At 43.7% G+C, this 21,248-nt stretch overlaps 1 protein-coding gene across 1 annotated transcript in view; it reads left to right on the top strand.

Annotated features, from left to right (window-relative positions):
• VPS8 (VPS8 subunit of CORVET complex) overlaps positions 1-21,248 on the top strand; it is a 67,961-nt gene that overhangs the window by 5,124 nt on the left and 41,589 nt on the right. The window contains exons 6-24 of the mRNA XM_074546961.1: positions 763-817; positions 5,736-5,860; positions 7,298-7,384; positions 8,379-8,446; positions 9,040-9,193; positions 9,295-9,354; positions 10,147-10,254; positions 11,033-11,113; positions 12,012-12,182; positions 12,858-12,932; positions 13,402-13,437; positions 15,624-15,714; positions 16,786-16,832; positions 17,702-17,791; positions 18,187-18,233; positions 18,703-18,925; positions 19,650-19,739; positions 20,866-20,917; positions 21,173-21,215. Coding sequence (XP_074403062.1) covers positions 763-817; positions 5,736-5,860; positions 7,298-7,384; positions 8,379-8,446; positions 9,040-9,193; positions 9,295-9,354; positions 10,147-10,254; positions 11,033-11,113; positions 12,012-12,182; positions 12,858-12,932; positions 13,402-13,437; positions 15,624-15,714; positions 16,786-16,832; positions 17,702-17,791; positions 18,187-18,233; positions 18,703-18,925; positions 19,650-19,739; positions 20,866-20,917; positions 21,173-21,215 — 1,703 coding nt within the window. The remainder of the gene's footprint in view (positions 1-762; positions 818-5,735; positions 5,861-7,297; positions 7,385-8,378; positions 8,447-9,039; positions 9,194-9,294; positions 9,355-10,146; positions 10,255-11,032; positions 11,114-12,011; positions 12,183-12,857; positions 12,933-13,401; positions 13,438-15,623; positions 15,715-16,785; positions 16,833-17,701; positions 17,792-18,186; positions 18,234-18,702; positions 18,926-19,649; positions 19,740-20,865; positions 20,918-21,172; positions 21,216-21,248) is intronic.

Here is a 21,248-nt window from a genome sequence, read left to right as displayed (position 1 = left end):
GGTGTGCTCAGTCCCTTTGACTATAGTAACAGCAGCCCATAAAATATATTTTTGTTTAAAAAGAAAAGGAAAAAAATTGTCACTTCTAAGGCAAAAGACTGCAGAGCAAAGCTAGAAACAAGTTGTAACTGATATGTACATAGAATAAAAACCTGTACTTACACATCCAGACATTAAGGCATTTGAATTTATTTCATCTGACTTAGACTTGTTAGGAAATAAAAAGTAGAACAAGATGAATACATCTACAGCATTATGTGATTTCTAGTAAGTTTTATTTCATTGAGTGCAGGTTGGCAAGTGCAGTAGGATCTTTGAGGTTATGTTTAATAGGATTTGTTTAATTCACCATGGAAAGAAGTTGGAGTCTCTGGTTTCAGGGGACCAGCACTGGCCAGGGTTTTAGAAGAGTTCAGATGTGGAAATAGCAGCTGATTTAGGATAAAATCCCAAGTATTTATACTCAGCAACTACACCAGAAGAATGAGACTGACTTTAAAAGATGAAATTTTTCTGTGTGTACCACTCTGAGTGTTTGAATTTCAAATAGCAGAGGAAAAAGCAGCCCTCTGATCTTTAGATAATCTGTGTGATGCTGTTCAGGTGTAGTACCTATCTGTCTTCATGCAGGAATTGTGCTTGTCAGTTATAAGTTGATAAAGTTATAACCTTTGAAATCTTCCCCTTTTCCAAACTTTGCTTGATAAGTGGTGGATTTGTGAAAGATATTTCTTCTGCTTTCATCCTGTATGACTCTTTCAGGCAGCATCAAATCTGATAGCAGTGGGGACGTCCCATGGGTTAGCACTGATATTCGGTAAGTTAAAAATAAAGTTTGGAGTTTTTTTGTATTTTAATGATCTTAAAAAAATGCAAACACAAGCTAAAAACCACCAGCCTGATTTATAACTGCAGGCTGGGTTTCTTCTAGGATGTTGTTTGTGCTAAATGTGTTTTTCTTTCAGTAAAGAAAGGAAGCAGAAGTAGTATTTTTCATCTCATTCATGTTTCTTATGCATTGTTGGTACTTTGAGAAATTTAACCACGTGGGAATTGTCTAAAGAGCCTTTTCTATGCCATTATCAGTAATAACCTTCTGCCCCATGTCTGAATAGGTGTCAGCTTTGTGGGAGTTGTGTTCCCTGAGAGATGGGGCCTCTGGCCCTGCCTGCAGACCTGTGCCCTGGGTGTCTCCTTCCCTGCCCTTCCCCTGCTCCAGGCAGGCCCCTCTGCTCCCTTCATTGTCATTCTGTTCTTCCCCTTACCACCAAACTCTTACAAAGTTTTCTGAGCTTGTGCCTCTGTTTGCCCAGCTGGGCCAGAGCAGCTCTGGAACTGTTCCCAGTCACATTCAGGTTTTGTGCCCTTTGTCTGTGCACCACCCAATTCTTACCCAGCTTAGAAATGTCAGTGTATTTATTGATGCTGGTTCAAATTCTTGGAGACCAAAGTTACAGGGGACAGGTACCAGGGAGATGGGAAACACTGTGACAGTGCAAGACTCACCTTCCTGGGTGTTTAGGCTTTAAACTATTTTATGCCATTTGCTTAATCCAGTATTGAAAGAATTCTGCTCCCTGAAGGAAAGGTGGATTGAAGAGAGCCTCAGAGCCCTCCCAGAGGTCCATGGTGCTTTGTAAGAAGCACTGGACCTGTGCTGAGGGGAGCTCTGATAAAGATGTTCATCCTGAGGGGGTTGAAGCATGAGATAAGAGTTGGGACAGGTGGTGCAGTCTCTTTTGCTTGGGGATATTGAAAATTCAGCAAGGCCCTGACTGGCTGCTCTCTTTGACCTTGCTTGGAGCAGCAGGGCTGGGCCAGAGACCTCTGTGCACAGCTCCCTTACAGCTGAAGTCACTCTGTGAGTCTGTGCTGTAATTTCAAAGTGAGGAATGGAAGTACAGTGTCCAGTTTTGTTTCAGGATGCTTCCTGGACACTTACTCTCTGCTGAATTCCTTCAGTTCTGTAACTGAAACTTGGGCATTGATCCCAGTGCTCTCAGGTCTCTCTAAAGAGAGAGAAAATCTGGCAGGATAGGGCTCTGGAAGGCTTTGCTGTGTGCAAAGAGGGAATTGGAGATCTGGCCTGGGTTTATTCTGAAATTGAAACCAAGACTGAATTTCTGTAGACCAGTCAATATCTCTACTTTTTTTTTGCTAGATGTGTGAATTAGGGTCAGACTCCCTGAAGGTTTCTAAGGTGTGTGCAGGGTTTATACTGTACAATGGGAATATAACATCTTTTTTGCATGCAAAATTGTAGACCCATTTTCTGGTTGAACCAATTTCTCTGATTGTCACTAACACATTTTTAAACTTTATTTTTTCTTTCATATATTTGATTTCAGCTAATTTGTCTCTTCTCCCAAGTCCACCCGTACTCGTGGCTTGTCTGCTCTGTTGTTATTATAGAAGACTTGGGAGACTTTCATTCTGCTTTTTGAATGCTTCTGTTGACTCCTGAAGCATTATCACAGGGCAGTTCTCAGGCTGCACATGTAATATTGAAAAGCAGAGTTTCCTTCTGGACTGGTATTGGATTAGATGCCAAGTCTGACATCCTGGAAGTGTTGCAGAAGAGGAGGTAGGAAGGGATGTCTGCAGGCCTGGAGACACTCCTCTGGGTGAAAATAGTTTTACCAGTTATGTTACAGTGAACTTCCAGTTTTATTTCCTCTCACATTTCTATTTTTTGGTCTTCAGTGCAATGAAGTTCAAATTTATAAACTCACTTTTTAAACTGCCTGGTTTTAGAACACTAACCATCACAGCATCATTTCTTGAATAAATCAGAGGGGGGAACATTACCTAAAGGAAACACTCAGCAAAATCTGAAGTTTGTGTCTTTGGAGATTGTCACATATGTGCTGTTCGTTGCTTCACTCCTTCTCTTACACTGATTTCTGGCTTTTTTTCTCCTCTTTTGGCCCTTTCTGTGTGGACTGACAGGCAAAGGTACAGTACCACTGCTGTGTGCATGTCCCTGCATGCCCAGGTTGCATGTTGTCAGTGCCAGGGTTTCAGGGGCAGCTCAGAGTGCAGGAACCTCAGTGGGTGATGCTGCTGGGAGTTGCTCAGCGGGTGCATGTGCACTGCACACTCCCACATTCTGCAGGCAGGGACAGCAGAGGAGCAGGTAAACCTGATTTTGGTCATGTCCTAGGGCAGCAGGCCCATAGCTGTTTGTAAAGGTGTTGTTTCAGGGCAGGACAAGGCTCTTCCATGAGATCAGCGCTCACCCAGAGCATTTCCTGGCACTGTGCCTAATAAAATTAGTAGTGTGTCAGTAATTCTGCAGAAAACCAAGCAAGCCTTTGAAACTCAGGAAAATCAGGGCATAAGGAGAAGATCTTGATAAAAACCTGGTGATGTGAGTAGTGTCAGCTTCTGCAGTGCTATGTTCTTTTCCTTGGTTTGGAAAATGACTTCTTTCACATCCACAAACTTGTCTTTTTTCTGTATGTGCAGAATTGTATTTAAACTCCATCTCATTTTGACTGAGAGCAACACAGTTACTGCTGGAAAATTTTCAGATGAAGAATTGCCTTATGTAAATTGAAAAATTAAAACAATTTTTTGACAATTGGTAGCCACTTTTGTTTCAAGCATTTGGCAAAAGCTTTTTATGTTTAATCCTTAATGTGCCTTACTTGCAAGCTGATAATGCAAGTCTGGAAAATCATCAGATCAGCTTTTATAACCTTTTGCTTTTGTCTATTTTTATTACTTTGCCAGACTATTAGTAGAAGCTCACTGATTTTCTGATCTTGATTTGCCTTGGAAGCAATTTCATCCATATTATAGCTGAGTTTTTTATTTTAAAAATCTTGTCTAATGGTTCTTATTGTGTGTCATCCTTTGACTGTCTGGAAACAAGAACAAGTACTGGATTGGTCATACAAATCACTTAATTTAGGCATACAATAGAGGCCTTGTTTGTTTTGAATTGACATTGCAGGTGAGGGAAAAAGAAAATGGCTTTTGAAAGTTCCTGTGGATATACATGTAAAGATCTAAAACCTTTTCAGAGAAAGCTGTGGAGGATTCTCCTTTGTCATGCCTGAGAGGAAACAGGTTATTGATTGAGTCACTGACAGGCTTAGGCTGAAGTGGAAAGTAGTTCAGGAATGAAGTCATTCACCTTTAATATAAGGAGCTGCATTATTCCCCTATTTTCAAACAAATGGTTATGGTTAGGAGATGGTATTTTTGTAAATGAACTGCATTTCCAGGGAACAGGTGTTATTTCTTTGGATCTTGACACCATTTGGAGAATATCTCTCTGTGAAACTTGTTTTCCAGTTGTAGCTCTGTTTCCTCTGAATTTCCATGGAAATCTTTCATGATTCATCTTCTTTTTCCTTGACCTGTTCTGATCCATGCTGTGAGCACCCTTGTCACAGTGATATCAAGGTGTGTCCTGGTAGCGTGGCCAAGAATGTTTTCTCCTCACTCTGAGCAGTGCTTTAGAGTAATCCAGGAGTTGAGCTGTTCTTGCTGGTGTTTATTTCTGAACTCCACTCCTGCCTCTTCATACAGATGGGATTTGAAAGGTGATTCCCACTCTCAGCTGTCTGATAAATGCCTTACTTTGGGCAGGTAGGATACATCCATGCTGTGTTTCACATTCCCAGCAGTGCTGCAGCTTGGAGAACCATGGCCCATGCCCTGGGCACATCTTCCAGGGTGTTTCTGGTGCTCAGCTCTGTTTCCTGGATCCAGTCCTTCCCCTTCCTTGCTCGAGGTGAATCCTGCACAGTGTTATTGTGGTGCTTCTGATGTAGTTCATGTCCCTGTAGTCTTCATTCCAATAGTTCTCACAAAGCATCTTTTCTCACTCCCTTGCTCAAAAGCAGAGATGGATGGAAAAAGCAGCTCCGGGACATTTTTTTTAGCTTTTAAAAGCAGTGCACCAAAGACAGGCAGAGGATTCTCATCCAAACTCATGAAGAGCAGCATCTTGTAAAGCACTTGTGAGTCTCTCATGGTTTGGGAGCCTCCAAGAGCTTGGCACAGACAGAGGTGCCCGTGGTTTGTGGTGTGCAGGAGTGGGCAGGCCGTGGCCCTGCAGCAGCGCAGCCCCTGTGGAGGCTCTGCCAGCCGTGGCACCTCCTTTGCAGCAGCCTGAGGCTCAGGGAGGGGGTTCCTTTATGGAGTAAGAGCTGTGTGCACCAGGACTCATTGGGTGTTTTAACTGTGCAGCTTGGAGACAAAAGTGCCTTTTCCTTCCAGCCTTTGGCCTTCAGCAACAAAACCAAGGAGTAAAATTTCATAATAAGAATAAAATTGACATAAAATTGCACTCACCAAAAGCCTCTGTTGGGGTTTTGTAGTTGATGTTCAAAAGCAGAAATACAAGGCTCAGAAGGTAGAATTAGTTTTGTCATCTTCCTTGCTAGAACTTAAGCACTGTTGCAGAATAGTGAAAGGAAAGCTAGATTCTGATTTGATTTTTCTAGTAGTTTCTTTTTCAGTATGTAATACCTCTGCATTTCCATATTTTCTGTCCCTGATTTGTACTTCTAAAAATATTTTTTGTATTTCCCTGCAAGATAGTGTCCCACTCTTTTTGTTCTAACATGAGCTCTCATCTTGTAAACTCCTTTTTAAAAGAGTTTAACTGTAAGTCTGTGAATTGTTAATGTACCCCAGGTGAATTGTATGTGTGAATTATTTCATGATGTTCATTTTAACCATTGCTCCTCCTTTACTTTTTACCAATTGCTGTGCTCCAGATCAGAACCAGGCTCTCCGGCTGTGTCTGGGCAGCACCGCGGTTGGGGCCCAGTACGGGGCCATCTCTGCTCTCAGCATCAACAATGACTGCTCCAGGCTGCTCTGTGGCTTTGCAAAAGGACAGGTAATTCCCAGAGCATGAGCTGCTGCAGTGCTCTGTCCTGACAGCTTACCTGGAGGTGCCAGCAGCTCCAAGCCCAGCCCCTCAGTCTGTAGCTGTGTGTTGGCTGGTTGGGTGCTCAGAAGCTGCACATACAGCGTGATGTGCCCAGAGCTTTTTGGGACAGCCGATTCCTGCTGAATCAGGTTTCTGTGGAGGAAGTGAGTAATGCAGAATATAGCAAAGGGCTCATTTAATTGTGACATAATTCCTGTTAAGCTAAAATGTGCAGTGGCTCACTGGGACAAGCAGTTTAGTCTTTCTAGGTCACTCTCTGAGGTCTGTACATGGTAATTAAAGCTGTTTTTTACTGTGGTGATGACTTGAAATTCTCAAAACTCATATGTAACCCCAAAATGAATTTTTGCTAATACCTTACTTGTGTGACATAAGTAGCATAGCTTCTGAAGGGAAAAGGGATTGAGCCTGTTGTGGTTTTATGCCCTTTCTCAGAACCAAAGAAGAGAACAATTCCTGAACAAAAGTAACAAGACTAAACCAAAATAGGTAGACATCACCTTGGTAACATTTAGAGAAGAGCAAAGAAGGATACTTTTTCTTATTGCCTTCATTTCCCTTTGCTTTTACCTTCATAGTAGATAAAACACACCCCTGTGCCTGTGGTAGGACTCAGTGACAGCTTGTTGCAGGCCATGTGGAAATACTTAATCAGTGCAGGACAGCAGCCAGTTTTAAATGATGCTCAGATAAAACATTTGGGAACAACAGCTCTGAAACATATGAACTAGAAACATTGATAGATAATTTATAGGATCACATAAAGTACTGTTTCCCTTAAAAAAGTTTTATTCAGATTGTAATCTCAGCTCTTTGGGCAGTTCTGCAGTGAGCAGTTGGGACTTCCTGCTTCTTAGCTGAGAAATTGCTTGAATTAATATTAAGTACAAGCCAAGGTCTGTTCTCCTACCTGCCTTGTCATGCTGAGCAAGCTCAGGAGGAGAGGAGGGACAAGGCTCATGGTAGCCATGGAGATGCTTGAGTTTTGCTCAGGTGTCAGCAGAGATTTTTCACCTGTTCACTGGTTCTGAGACAGAGAAATGCATTTGACTTGTTGGGTGGTAACAAAGTTATCTTACACTCTTTAATGTTCTTACCAGGCAGATAGCTGTGAGCTGAGGGAGATTGGGCACGTGGGGAGAGCTGGCCAAAAGGAGATGATTCAGAGTTGAGATAACACATAGTGTCAGCTCTGAGCAGACAAGTGAAATGCTTGGAGAAGCAGGACAGGAAGAGATTTCAGGTCCCTTTTCTTTGATATGAAACCCCTACTAACCCAGGGTGATAATGTCAGTGTAGGAATTTGTTGCTGTACTGTAATGCACGAGGTGATGGAGAGAACCCCTTGGCAGTGAGTGTGTACTGAGCACAGTGTGCTTGCAGATCACCATGTGGGATCTGGCCAGTGGGAAGCTGCTGCGGTCAATAACGGATGCCCACCCTCCAGGAACAGCCATTTTGCACATCAAGGTAATAAACACTCAATTGCTGCTTTTATCCCGGTTTTGTTCAGTCAGATGTGGTGACTTTCCTTGTGTAGTACTTTTAGATTTAACATGAGAGCAGCTGCCTATGGCAGTGGTATCCAGGGATGAGAAAAATGAGCAGAAATTCTGTTCTAAAATGCAACTGTGTATACTGACATAATAGTTTTGGCTGTGAGTTGTACTGTAGCAAACAACAGTTGTTGTCTGTTATAACTCCTCTCTCCAGTGCCAAAATGTATGAAGAATTAGTTGTTAGAACACATTTCTCTAAAACGTGCAATGTTTTGACCTGAATACATGACTTGCCAACTTTCAACTTAAAAGAATCTGAACTCAGAAAGTAGCTTCTGTAAGCAGTTTTTCATATAGGTTGTTGGGACTGTTTTGGGTTGAAAGAGAAATAATCTATTGCTTCTTGTTCAGCACAGTGTTATTGTCATACACAGAAATCATATCTGAATTTGTGCCTGGCTTTGTTTCTCGTAGCTCAGATGTTTGTGGGCTTACCGATTCTGGATATAAACATCTCCAGAACTGTCCCCAGTGGAGATTGTGATCCTCTGAATTACTTGGTATCTTCAGAAGTTCTGGATATTTCTGATTTGGGTCTGTCTGTAGCTGCAGCCCATCCACCAGCTCTGGCCCCAACCCACGGGCTTGAGGCTGAGAGCCCTTCTAGAGGCAGCTCAGGCTTTGATGTGCTGCAGTTCTGAGCTGCAGCATAAAGTAGTGGGCTTTTGGTACCAGAATCTGGCAATAGGGCTTGCTGGGGAAATGAAGGTGAAACACAAACCTTGCTTTTCTTGCACGTCATAAAAAACCCCCAGTAATTGTCTGAACTTGGTATGTTTAAGGTGTCATTCTGTAGATGCACTGCTTGTACTCTGTGTGTTGTTAGTACTGCCATGGCATGTGTTTTTATATCTATTTATTGTAGTTTATTTCTTAGGGCTGTTTTAATCTCGTTTTCTGCTCAGTTTACAGATGATCCGACACTCGCAATTTGCAATGACAGCGGAGGCTCCGTGTTTGAACTGTCATTTAAGTAAGACAATAACTCTCTCCAGAGAAAGTACAAGAAACCAATTCTGGGTCACGGTTTCTAAAACCTAGGGAGAAAAAAACCTATTGAAACCAATAAAGTTACTGCCTGACTGCTGAAGGTGTAATTTAGGGCTGCAGTGTAATTTCTCAGCTGAAGCAAGATGCTGTGTGGCAGTGCAATAGCCAAAGAGTAGCCTTAGTTGTTAAGGTGTCACTGAATTGTCCAGAATTTGACACTCTTTGTGGGCTCTTGGTGGCTGTCACAAAAGTGCTGCCTCTCATTGTATCTTGGCTCATTAGTGAGAGCTGTCCTGCAGTAGCTGCTCCTTTTACTCTTGGCCTCTTCAAGAGGAGGAAGGACTAGGAGGAATGATTGACAGTTAATCTGATAAAGTCCAGGAATTTCCCAAATCTTATTCTCAGATAAGATCTTGAATTCTTATCTGTATCTGAGCAGCTGTATGAGATTGCCTCCAGTTTCATTGTCAGAAGCGATCTCTGGAGCTCTGCAAGGGACTTTTTAGAAGGAGTGTTTATGAAAGATCACTCCTGAGATTGTTGGGCTGCCACCAAGCTGATCTGTGCTCTTTGCAGGAGGGTTATGGGAGTGAGGACGTGTGAGTCTCGGTGTCTCTTCAGTGGCTCCAAGGGGGAAGTTTGCTGTATTGAGCCATTACATGCCAAGGTTGATTTGAGAGACCATCCTATCACCCAGTACTCACTGCTGGCCATGGCCTCCCTCACCAAGGTAACTTGCTGCTTGTGGGAGGCTTGATGTGAGAGATCACAAAGGAGAAGCTCTCTGCTGCATACTCAGATATTTTATTTTTCTTTTTTCTTTCCTTGAAGATCCTGGTTATTGGCCTGAAACCTTCTCTGAAGGTGTGGATGACCTTTCCCTACGGCCGTGTGAGTAATAAAGCCAAACAGGTGCCTTTTGGGTTATGTACAAACATTTTCTTGGAGGGAAGGATTGAGATCAGGAACAGGTGTTTGGTGCCACCACCTTCCACAGCACTATGGAATTGCTGTGATAATCTGTGGGTCTGATGTGTGGAGGTTGTGGCAGAGAGGAGGTGAGAAGGCTGCTTCAGCTGTACCTTTGTGAAGATGCTCATTTTCTCAAATAAGCAGGAGGGAGTCCCTCAGCTTCTTGTCTTTCCAGCTGCAGTGTGTATCCATCCACAGCTGAAATGTTGACCTGATTATGGCTCCAGTCACTTTGGACTGGGGCCACTCTTTTCTATTAGAACCATACAACAGAGCCCTTGATTACAGGGACAAGAACCAAGAGGAATTTGAGCATTAAGCAGTTAGTTTCTAAACTCTTGATTATTCACTTTCACCGGTCAATGGCCTAATTCCTCTTGTAAAAGCAGCTGGGGGCAGATGTGGGATGGGTTATGTTAGGAAAATGGAGACAAGGGGATTATCAAGCTGCAGCTTGTTGTAGTCCATGTGTCCATGTGGGATTGGATCTACCCTGAGTAGTTCAGACACCAGCGGAGTTCTGTCTGGGTGTCCACTTTGCCAAGGGCTCCTAAATGTGTGGCTGGACCAAAGAGCACAAACTGCTGCCAGGAGTTTGCTTTGCAGCCCCTGTGTGTACCAAACACAGGCAGAAATGAGAAGCAGCTGAGGAGCCACATGTCCTGGAGCTGAGGTGTGCCTTACCCAGTGGCTGTGCTTTGTGTGTGACAGATGGACCCTTCGAGTGTCCCCCTGCTGGCGTGGCACTTTGTAGCCGTGCAGAACTCGGTGAACCCCATGCTTGCCTTCTGCCGAGGAGATGTCGTGTACTTCCTTCTGGTGAGCCATGGCTGTTCTCTGCTGCTTTCAGGTGGTCACAGTCAGGGGTTGAGCCTCTAGCTCAGTGACAGTGTGATAGCTGAGCATGCTGGAACAGCTGCAGCTTCCCACTGGCTTGGGAAAACCAGCCTGGTGGTCACTGCTCTTCAGCTGCAGTGGTGCCTTGCCTGGAGGCAATGGATTTACTTGTTCCATAGGTACTGATTTACAGTGTGCTTCTACTGGGGATATAAGTGTGTGGATTGTTTTCCAGGAGAGCTCATGAATTTGAGACACCATCTTAGTTTTTACTTTAAAAGACGAGCCTGGAAAAAAACTCTGTAAAACACTAAGAAAAGATCTTTCAGTCTTCTTGATGTGTAACTTGAGGGCATGGTGCTCATCCTGTTTAGATCTGCAGCAGTTACATGTGCAGATCTTATTGTCTGGAGACAATTTCATGCTGCTTCCAGTATGAGAGCAATATCTAGGCTTCTGAAAATCTGGCATTTTGGCTTTGGAGTGCCAAGTTTGTTTTCCAACTCTGCTATCATGTTGGACCTTCAGCTTTGTTTAGCACCCAGACGTGTTGTCTGGATTGAATGCTCTTTCTCCTCTCTCATCTCTCTTGGTAAAACTGGGGAGAAAGAAAAGGATGCATGTTTAAACTTTCCTTGCTGAGATGCTTGTATGGGGGGAGCTCAAGATTCTTGGAGTCACTGTGGTGCCCTGTGGGAACTGAGAGGCTGAGCTCAAGGAAGTCTGAGTCTAAGTCAGCCTTGTTTGTTTTCTCTTTCAGGTCAAGAGAGATGATAGTGGTGCAATACATGTCACAAAGCAGAGGCAGCTTCATCTGCATTATGATCTCATCAACTTTACTGTAAGTCTCAGGAGTGCAGAATGGTTAAATTTTTTTGCACTAGTTTTCTTGTAAATGTATCACAGTAGCCCTTAGTTCTGTGCTCTTGGCTGTGTTTATTTGGTGATAACTAATTGAAAATGTCCTTACACTTGGGACTGTGGAAAACCAGCACAGTGTGGTAACCACCTGTGAACAGTGGTGTAGTTGTCTTGGCTTTGACATCTCTGGATAGAAAATGTGCTGGAGCATAAACTGTGTGCCAAGGGGACAAGGGCTCTGGTGGATTGCTATCTGTGTACAGCTGTTTTCTGTGAGGATTCCATGTAATTTCTGTGCAGAAGGACCCTCATTATCTCTGCCTTTGAAGTCATGCATGTATGCAGTTGTGAAGTGGCCACGTGTGGTGGTGTTTGGAGGGGTCTGAGGATGAAGGAAGGGACGAGAATCTTGACTCCATGTTTCAGAAGGCTGATTTATTATTTTATTATATATATTATATTAAAACTATACTAAAAGAATAGAAGAAAGGATTTCATCAGAAGGCTAGCAAGGAAAGGAGGGAATGGAATGATAATAAAATCTTGTGACTGACCAGAGTGTCTGAGACAGCTGGACTGTGATTAGCCATTAATTAAAAACAACCACATGAGACCAATCAAATATGCACCTGTTGCATTCCACAGCAGCAGATAATTATTGTTTACATTTTGTTTCTGGGGCCTCTCAGGTTCTCAGGAGAAAAAATCCTAACAAAAGGATTTTTCATGAAATATGCCCGTGGCAGCCATGTATAGTAAATAAGCTAATGGCTGTCCTAGAATTCCCAGTAGGAGTGCTCAGGGATATGGCCAGAGCCTGTTTCCTTGGCTGTAATGGAGAATGCATTGCTGAGATGTGGAATTTGGTGCTTTTGCAGTGGATCAACTCACGGACAGCGGTGCTGCTGGACAGTGTGGAGAAGCTGCACGTCATAGACCGTCAGACCCAGGAGGAGCTGGAGACCATCGAGATCTCAGAGGTTCAGCTGGTCTACAACAGCAGTCACTTCAAGTCTCTGGCCACAGGGGGCAATGTCAGCGAGGCCTTGGTAGGCACTGGTGGCCTCTGTGTTTGCAGCTGGGTTTGATGTAGGCCCTAAATGGAAGCCTGGAGGGAAAAAGCCTTTTGGGAGCATCTCAGAAGTCAGGCATGGTGGTGATGTGGGCAGCTAACAGACAGCTTTTGTTTCCTTTGGTGCATTGAAGGTTGTAGGATCTGCTTTTCCTTTACCAAGCCTTGGAATACTCTGTCTAGGACAAAAGCTGATGTGCTTTATTCTTTAAGAGGATTTTCTGCTTAATACACCACAGACTGGAGCACTGGTTGCTGGCAGTCAAACTGCTGTTGTAGCAACTCTCACTGGAACAGTTGTCTTCCCATTTGTGTGCCCTACACGTTTGCTCTTGAGGAAGGTATGTGAAGAAGCAGATGGCAAGGAAAGGGCCCCCATTACCTTTTTGGCACCTGAGGGTAGAGTCAGAGCCCTGCTTCATCATTTTTAGGTAGCTAGAGCTCAGCAGGACTTGAAGCTGAGTTCACAAGCAGGAGGGAGTGACAGCAGAGCTCTTTGGCTTGCTACTGCCCAGAAATCTGTGGTGTTCTTTCTCCACCCTTATTTGGATTTCTGCATTGCAAAGGGTCTTGGAAGTCTATTTATGTTGTTTGGGAAATCTTAAAAAAAACAAAATGCAGTTTCACTTGCATGTGTCTTTTCTCCCTGTAGGCACTGGTTGGAGAGAAAGCTTGTTACCAGTCCATCAGCAGCTGTGGTGGTCAGGTCTTTTACCTTGGAACTAAGGTAAGTGGGGGGAATTTTTCAGCAAAAATACAGAGCATTCACTGTTGATGGTAGCTCTTCTAGAAAAGGGCAATTTGTCTTCTGTGGAGATGTTTTGGGAAAAGGTTCTTTGTGCACTTACGTTGTGGGGCGAAGGAAATGTGCAGTAATTTGTTTTTAGCCAGGGTATGGGCTGAGTGAGACATTGTCATAGTTTCACAATATCCTGATTCATTCTGCTCCAGGCTAAACTTAGCCTTACTTTACTGAGATGGCCTCTGCCCTCAGCTGCTCTGTCTCTGTTATAAATGTGCTAGGGAATAAGCAGAAGAAAATAAGACAGCAACTAAAACTGGGCTCCAATTTGTACTGCTTGAGGGATGCTTTTTTTAGTCATCTGTACTGGCATGCTGTGGTGGGTCTGTGGGGTACTACAGGCTGCATGAGCAACTTCCAGTAAATAATTTCAATTTCTTTTTTTCTTTCCTAGTCTGTTCATGTCATGACATTGAGAAGCTGGAGAGAGGTATGTTGAGAGGGACACTCTACAGCTTAGGCTTGAATTGCTTAAATCTAGCTCAAAGGAGGGAGGGAGCATTTGTGAGGCATTTTCTGGGCCCTGTGTTCAGGATTCCTGATTGCTGCACAGAGCTGGTGCTGTGGATACACTGGTTTACATGGGGACACTGGGACTCCTGCTTGCCTGAATTCCCAGGCTGAAGGAGACCCTGTTCTCCCAAACAAGGCATCATGCCTTGCTGTGTGTCAGCTTCTGTTGGTGCAGTGCATGATTTACCTGAGTGTGTGATGGAGCCTTCCACAAGCTGTGTGCAAGCTCGTGTCTGCCACACAAACATCCAGGAGTGAAAGAGAATCTGCTTCACTGGAGTTTGTCTCCAGCAGGAGCTGCATCATAAAATCCATCAAAGACTACCTAGAAATCCATAGGATTTTAGGTCCTTGTTGGTTGAAGATTTTTTTGGACATCATTTCCCTGACAGCTGAAACTAAGAACTAAAGTTCTTAGTGATCTATTTAGAATTGTTCCTGTGTTGTACTTTTCCCTTGACTCAAACAGCTGTTTTCCTTTCTGCATCACCACTTTGCAGTATGTTTATTCAGTGTGTGCATGTTTTCTCCCAGGCTTTGTTTTGCAAGGCTAAGCAGAGCTCTTTCAGCTCTCTCTTGAGATTACTTTCCATTCCTTTCTTTATTTGTAGTCCCTGTTTGCTGTGTGTCCTGTGTGCTCAGTTTCTTGAGCATGGGCAAAGTTTGCCACATATTGCTCTGGGTAAGGTCTTACAAGTGCAATGTACAGTGTCACCCCTTCTTCACAGTCTCTGCTAGATGTGTCATTTCTCATGCATCCTTGGATCTCATTTTTCTGTTCCTTTGGCTATGTGATGTCAGTGACTTGGGCACTCTGGAGATTCACTGGTGCCCTGTAGCCAGACTGATTTCTGCTGGAAGTTGCTTATATTGTTGAGTAGCATCATTCTTCTGTTTCCAGCTTCAGGGGCATTATCTCTCGTGTCTTTCTGTTCTTCTGTCTCACCTCACACGCTCCCAACTGGTCATCAGCAAACTTCAGTAGTAAATTCAGCTTATGCCTATATGTAGAAGGCTTCAGTGAATCAACAATCAGCTTCTGCACTGATTCCCAAGGAGATCTGGTAGCCATTTCTTTGCAGTCTCATATTTCTCCTTTAAGCAGTGACCTTCACCATTTTTCCTCTTGCTTAGGTTGCTTTAGGGTTGTTGTCCTCATCTGTGATTACAAACTCCTTCACATGACATTGTATCAGGACCTTTTATAGGATATGAACAGTTGAGCTCTGTTGAGATTTTAGTTACTATGGCTGCTTCTCTCTGCTAGTTTTGTCTCCTGCCATTCACCACTGAATTTGGTTTAGTGAGCTGTAATGAAGAGTCTTTTTCTGATCCATGATTTCACATACAGATTTTCCTGGAATTCAGAAGTCAAGCACAATTTGTGCTCTAAGACAGCCCCTTTCTAAATTACTATATGGTTTCTGCTGTGTTGCAGTTGTGCCTGTATCACAGGGGACTTAACTGAGAGTTTGAATTGAGTGTGTGGTGATGAGGGTGAAGCTGAGAGTCAGTTCTTGCTGCAGGACAGAATGCTGGGCTGAGACCTGGAATCTTTCTTCTCTCAAACAGTTCTTTGACACTGACCTATCATACCAAGGCCAGTGGTGCTCAATCTTGGGTGGTAATGGTTCCTTAAAGCAGAAAATACTTGTGATCATCTTCAGTCCTTGCTGACTGTGAGCTCAGGAGAAAATAGGGGGTAGGATGAGTACCTGCTTTGCTGAAAGCATGGCAGAGTTGTTCACTCCAGGCTGTTGTGCTCCAAGTGATTAGGCAAAGATGGGGAATAGAAAATTTTTATCCTTTGTTTAAAAGACAGTCAGTAATGCTGGGGGTCTTCATTCATCAAGCCCCTGACTTAAAATGTCCCTCCATAGGGACTTAATGTATGGGGCCTGACATTTCCTAGTCCAGCAGAAAATGTCCATTGGAGAGAATCTATTTGAGATCCTGTCCTTCACTGCAGTGTGGTGAGAGCTTCTGAGGTGTTGTGTTGCCTTGCTGTCAGGAGCCATGACCCACTACTGGGAAATGCCAGTCTTAAAGGGAGGGAATCATCTTTTCTGTAACTCTGAGGTCCAGTATTCCTTGTTGTTTTAGAGAGTTGACCACCTTCTGAAACAAGAACGTCTCACAGATGCCCTGGCTCTTGCTTGGTCCTTTTATGAAGGTAAAGCAAAGGCTGTTGTAGGTAAGTTTGGACTCGTTTGCTTCTAACGGAGACCTCTGGGGATGGTTTTAAATATCTGCACATCCAGGAATCATTTTTTAGGGGAAGAAAACAGATTTGCATTGAATTAAGAAGAGAAAATAGGATGTGTTGCTTTGAGTTTGGCAGAAGCAACCTTTATATGGAATCATTTGATTTTTTTATTTTTTAAGCTATAGTCCTTTTACCAACTCAAATGAAAGTCAGGCTTGATCTGTGGGTGACTCCATGCTTTTGTCACTTTGCCATGAAGGAGGTAGATCCAGATGTTGAATATCCAACCTGCTAAAATATTCCTGAAGGCCATGCATGACCCACAGGTATTTTCCAGTGTGATTCTCTGTCAGCTCTGCCAAGCAGGTGCTTTGATCCAGGACTCTCTCCTGACTGTACAAGGAACTGAAAGAATCATGCTGGCTTCTGGCACCGCATTTCCTACAAAGGAGGTTGCTTGAGAAATATGTTAATTATGCCAGAAACTGCCACTTGTGTGGTCAGATTTGTACTGGACACATTGATTTCACAGCAAATAACTTCTGATGGCTTTGACAGTGGGCTTCAGGTTCCCAGGACGGGATCCTGCTGTGAAATTGCTGGTATATGAAGATGTGTTTTGTTTTAGTGCATGGATATAGCACAATAAAGCACATTGCAATGCTTTGAATAATGAAAAACTGTCTTTTTGATTTGGCATTTATATTTTCCCCTTTTAGTGCACTTTATTCAGCTTATTTGCATCAAGACCTCCTCCAGCAATTACCCTTATGTGCAGTCTTTGACAGCTCTCCATTAATTGTTCTCTCAGTTTTAAACAGCACTCAGAACTGTTCTTGCCATTCCTGTGCTGGAACAGTCTTTAAGTGAGGAGAACAAACCTTTTAGAAGAAGAGGGGGCTAAAAGTAGAACACAAAACTGTGTATTTACATATCCTGACCTCTACATCTCCTGGGTAGTTGTGTTAGCATCTGAACTGTGGAGTTTTTTTTTAATTTCTGCTGGTAGCTTAGATGAGAAAAGCTTTGGTTTTCACCTCATTCCTTCGTTCTTTGTAGGCTTGACTGGGGACACGAGCAAGAGGAAAGCAGTCATTGCTGACAGAGTGAGTCCCTGAGCTCTTCCCAACTGGAATTTCATGTGTGCTGTGATACTGAGTTCCTGAAAGGAACAGTTTCTGTCCTCCCTGAGTTAATCCAACTAACTCTAGAACATGAACATGTTCCTCTCTTGCTGAAATTAGGAGCAGAATTTTAGAAAAAACTTGGAAATACCATTTGGGTAGAGGTGAAGGTAAAATCTGCAGCATTAGCAATCCAAAAGGAGACATTCTCATCCAGGCCTGGAGATCTCTGGTCCCCTCACAGTGAAGAGAAACCTTTTGTGTAGGCAACTCTGGGGTTCCCTGACCTTTGTTTGGCACATGTCCATCAGTATGTGACTTGCTGACTCTGAGGATGGAAACTGCTCTGTGTTTATGTGGACATGGAATAACTCTTCAACTGATCCAGTTCAGCTTTTACAGGAACTTGCTTCTGGGAGGGGTGTGTTTAAAGTACACACTTACTGCAATAATTATTTAGCTGTGCTGTGTTCTTGTTATTATATTTGCAGATATCTATGTTTTTCTGTGTAATATACTTTAACTTAAGCTTTGGGTAAAGTCATGGCCCAGATGAGCCTTGTGCTTCAGGTGTGCTCACCAGCCTGAGAACTGGCTGTTGGACAGGCTGCCCAGCTCTGTGCTCAGTTAAAGTTGGTGTGGGCTTTCAGTATCCCTCTGAGCCCTTGTGTGCCTTTGTCACACCACCATCTCTTGCAGCCCTCTCCTTCCTGCCCACAGCACTTCATACCCAGAATGGGACAGCAGAGCTTACAGTGCTGCCAAGCCCCAAGCCAGTCTGCAATGTGCTACCAAGCAATCCTATTCTCAGTAGAGGATTTGAATGACTTTTCTTATTTATTGTAATTCAGATGGTTGAAATCCTTCTCCATTACACCGATCGGACTCTGAAGAAATGTCCTGACCAAGGAAAAATCCAGGTTATGGAGCAGCACTTTCAGGTATGGTGTTTCAGAGGACTCTTGTAGAAATCCTTTAGCTTTTTTAATTAACTTTGTTTTGCTTCAGACATTACTTGTGTATTTTTGAAAAAACCTTTCTGTGGTTCAGCTCAGCTCTCACCTGTTGTATGCCCTCACAAAATCAGACTTGGGTATCGTGGGTGGCAGAGCAGAACCCGTGTGCTCTCTGTGCTCTGCAGGAGTGTCAGCAGAGCTTTTTTTCCATATGCATCAGCATATGGAAAACCTGTAACTGTGCCAGCCACCAGCTGAGTCAGATACCTCATTGTTTCTGCTCTGTGTTGGCCAGGCTGCCTTTCATGCTTTGCAGGATGTGCTGCTTGGCAGGATTTTTGCCAGTCAGTCCCTACAACTTGGTTGTGTTTGCTCCCCAGGATGTGGTGCCTGTCATTGTGGATTACTGTCTCCTGCTGCAGCGCATGTAAGTCTGGCCTTGCTGGCCTGTCCCCAGGGCACACCCCAGGTAGCCCCCAGTGCTGTTTCCTGTGACACCACGTGGTGTAGAGGAATTGTATCACATCATGCCATGGCCCATGTCACATCACAGTTCAGAGGAGTGCCTAAAAACCAGTACTGAAGTTAGGAACCCACTGCTCACCCAAAACTGTCTCTTAAATTTGCATTGATGTGCTGAGGAAGAAAAGTTGCTTTGAACCAAGAACCTGCCTTGATAGATTTTTCTGTCATTCTCATTGCTTCCCTTCTAGCAGCACTTTTTTTGCTGCAACATCCATAGCTGATTTATGCCCCAGTACAGGAGCTGAAGAGGGCATTCAGTTCCTGAGCCTGGGAAATACAGAGGAAATGGAGTTTAATTTGGAGCCCTAGGAAAATAGATAAGCAAGGAGATTTTAATAAAATTATTTGATAACTAAACTTCTTCCTCCTAGGGATCTGTTATTTAACCAGATATATGACAAGATGAGTGAGAACTCTGTAGCCAAAGGCATCTTTCTGGAGTGCTTGGAGCCATATATCTTGAGTGATAAGCTGATGGGAATCACAGCTCAAGTGATGAAAGACTTGCTGCTTCACTTCCAAGACAAGAACAGGTTGGAAAACTTGGAAGCCTGCATTGTGCATATGGATATCACCAGTTTAGACATCCAGCAGGTGAGTGGTTGTGTTGCATATTGAGCTCCTCTGAATAAATCAGCAGTTACAGCATCTTGTCCTTCTAAGTGTAGGATGGTATGTGGGGTTTCCCTGTGTCCCTGGGATCAAATTCCGGGAGTTGGGAATTGTACACTGTGGCTGTGTTTTGTTCCCCCACTTTTTGTCCTGGCTTAGGTTAATGCATCAGCAGCTGAACATGTTGGAAAACCCTTCAGGGTTATCCCCAGTCACTCTTTCCCATTCTGAGTACCTTACCTGGCACCCAAGGCTGCAGGAGCACAGAAAGCTGGAGTTGTGTTTGTCAGCTCGGGTACTTGATTCTGCACAGTGGAGCAGGGAGGGGTTCCTGCTCAGCAGTCCTCTTTCTGATGCCATGGCTTTCCATTTCAAGGGTGAAGTGCTTGGAAACTTGATGTTATCATTCACTAACCGAGCCAGACTGCTGCAAGCAAGGTTTTTGAAGAGCTTGATTTTTAAAATTTATTCTTTAACCTCATATGAATGTTAGACTCCAGACAGTGAGATTCCATGCTTGCTAAGTTGAACACTCCTTTGAGGAGTTTGGGGTTTTCAGAGAGAGTGGTTCTGAAAGTGGACATTCTCATTCTGCTTTAAGTTGTACTCTTGGATGATGGAAGTGCCAGGACAGGGCCTGGGGAGTGGGAAAGCTGGGAGCTGGGAGCAGCTGTGTGTAGCTGGCCTGTGCTTTGGTGCCTTGCAGGTGGTTCTGCTGTGCTGGGAGAACCGCCTGTACGATGCCATGATCTACGTCTACAACAGCGGCATGAACGACTTCATCAGCCCCATGGAGGTAGGAGAGCTGCTCCTGCACCCACTGGGATGTTCTGCACACATTCTTCCTGAGAAACAGCATTTCAAACCCAAAGCCTTATTTTATTCTCTGTGTTCTGCCTTCTTGCTAATTTCCATTTCAAGGGGCGAATCATGTGTGATATGTGCAGTTTATTGCACTGGATGCAGTATGGGAGAGACGTGATTTGTAATTACTGTGCTTTAGAACACCAAATTCCCTGCTGAGGCAGAAATCCTCTGCAGAATTACGGCAGGAAATACAGTTATGTTAATAAAATAAAAAGGAAAAGCAGCAGAAGATAATAACATGATTATTGAAGGAGTCTGCATGTGCACAATTCATACAAAAGGCCAGAAACAGCCCTTGCTTAAGGCAGGCCTTGTTCTGAGCACTTGGAAGAGATCTCTCAGCAGGAAGCACAGGACTCACTGTAAGGCTCTCTGAAGGCCCTGTTGGTTCTGCTGGTTATTCTGGGGATGTGCCAATGGCTCTATAACCCCAGTGTGTTTCACCATGGAAGCACTGCTGGTGCTTTTCTCAGTAGTGCTGAAATAGAGAGCTGGGACCATTAGAATGGGAAAATCTTCGCCTGCCTAAGTTTTAGCAGCTGTAATCTCATTTGATTTTTCTAAGGAAGGAGGCTCTTTAGGTGGTCATAATTTTAAAAAGGACTTCTGAAAACTGAGCAGTAGCTCTATGAGTATAAATAACTTTGCTTTCTGGAGGCAAGTGTTTAGACAAATCCTCATTCTACATGCCCAAACTAGGCTCTGGTGACCCTGCTGAGTGGTGGAAGTGTTTGTTCCAGGATATACAGGAACAGGATGTGGAGCTGATGGGTTATGCTTTGACTGACCTCTGGGACTGCTGAACATTGCTTTGCTTTAGTGTGGCCTGTGCTTAGGGTTAGAGATAATGGAATGAAAGCTGTTTTTTTCATAACATGAGTTGTAAAAAGCATCTTTTGCAGTGTCTTGGAGTCCTCTGTGCCTGTTAATTAGAAGACATGGTGATAAAGAGTTTCTGTGGGAAGACACCCCACTGATCTCTGCTTTGAAACCACACAGGTTCTTTGCTTTGAGCTTTTCCAGCTGCTTGAGCACTGCCTTTTTTCTTGTTACAGAAGCTGTTCAAAGTCATTGCTCCTCCACTGAATGCTGGAAAGTCTCTCACAGGTACAGAATGCTTTCCTTTTTAAGGTTTCCACTTTTGATACTTGGTGTTTTGAATATCCCTAGTCACTTCCAACAAAGAGATGCAAAAGGGAATGCATACCCAATATAAGGGGCTTGGAGAACAGAAGAGTGTTCTAGTACTGTTTGTAAAGCTGCTCTACTTTGTGTGATCAACTCTGTTTTTGTGGGAGAAGAACTGCATCTCTGCCTCTTGTCTTGGTGAAGAAAGGGTGATGAATAATTTTTGTTTTGTAGATGAGCAGGTGGTGATGGGCAACAAACTGCTTGTGTACATCAGGTAAGGTCCTTCAGAAAGTGTGAGGGGTTGTCT

The sequence above is a fragment of the Zonotrichia albicollis genome, chromosome 9 (assembly GCF_047830755.1).
Source record: "Zonotrichia albicollis isolate bZonAlb1 chromosome 9, bZonAlb1.hap1, whole genome shotgun sequence".
NCBI lineage: Eukaryota > Metazoa > Chordata > Aves > Passeriformes > Passerellidae > Zonotrichia > Zonotrichia albicollis.
Note: the sequence above shows the minus strand (reverse complement) of the source record. Positions and strands in the feature narration are given on the sequence as shown.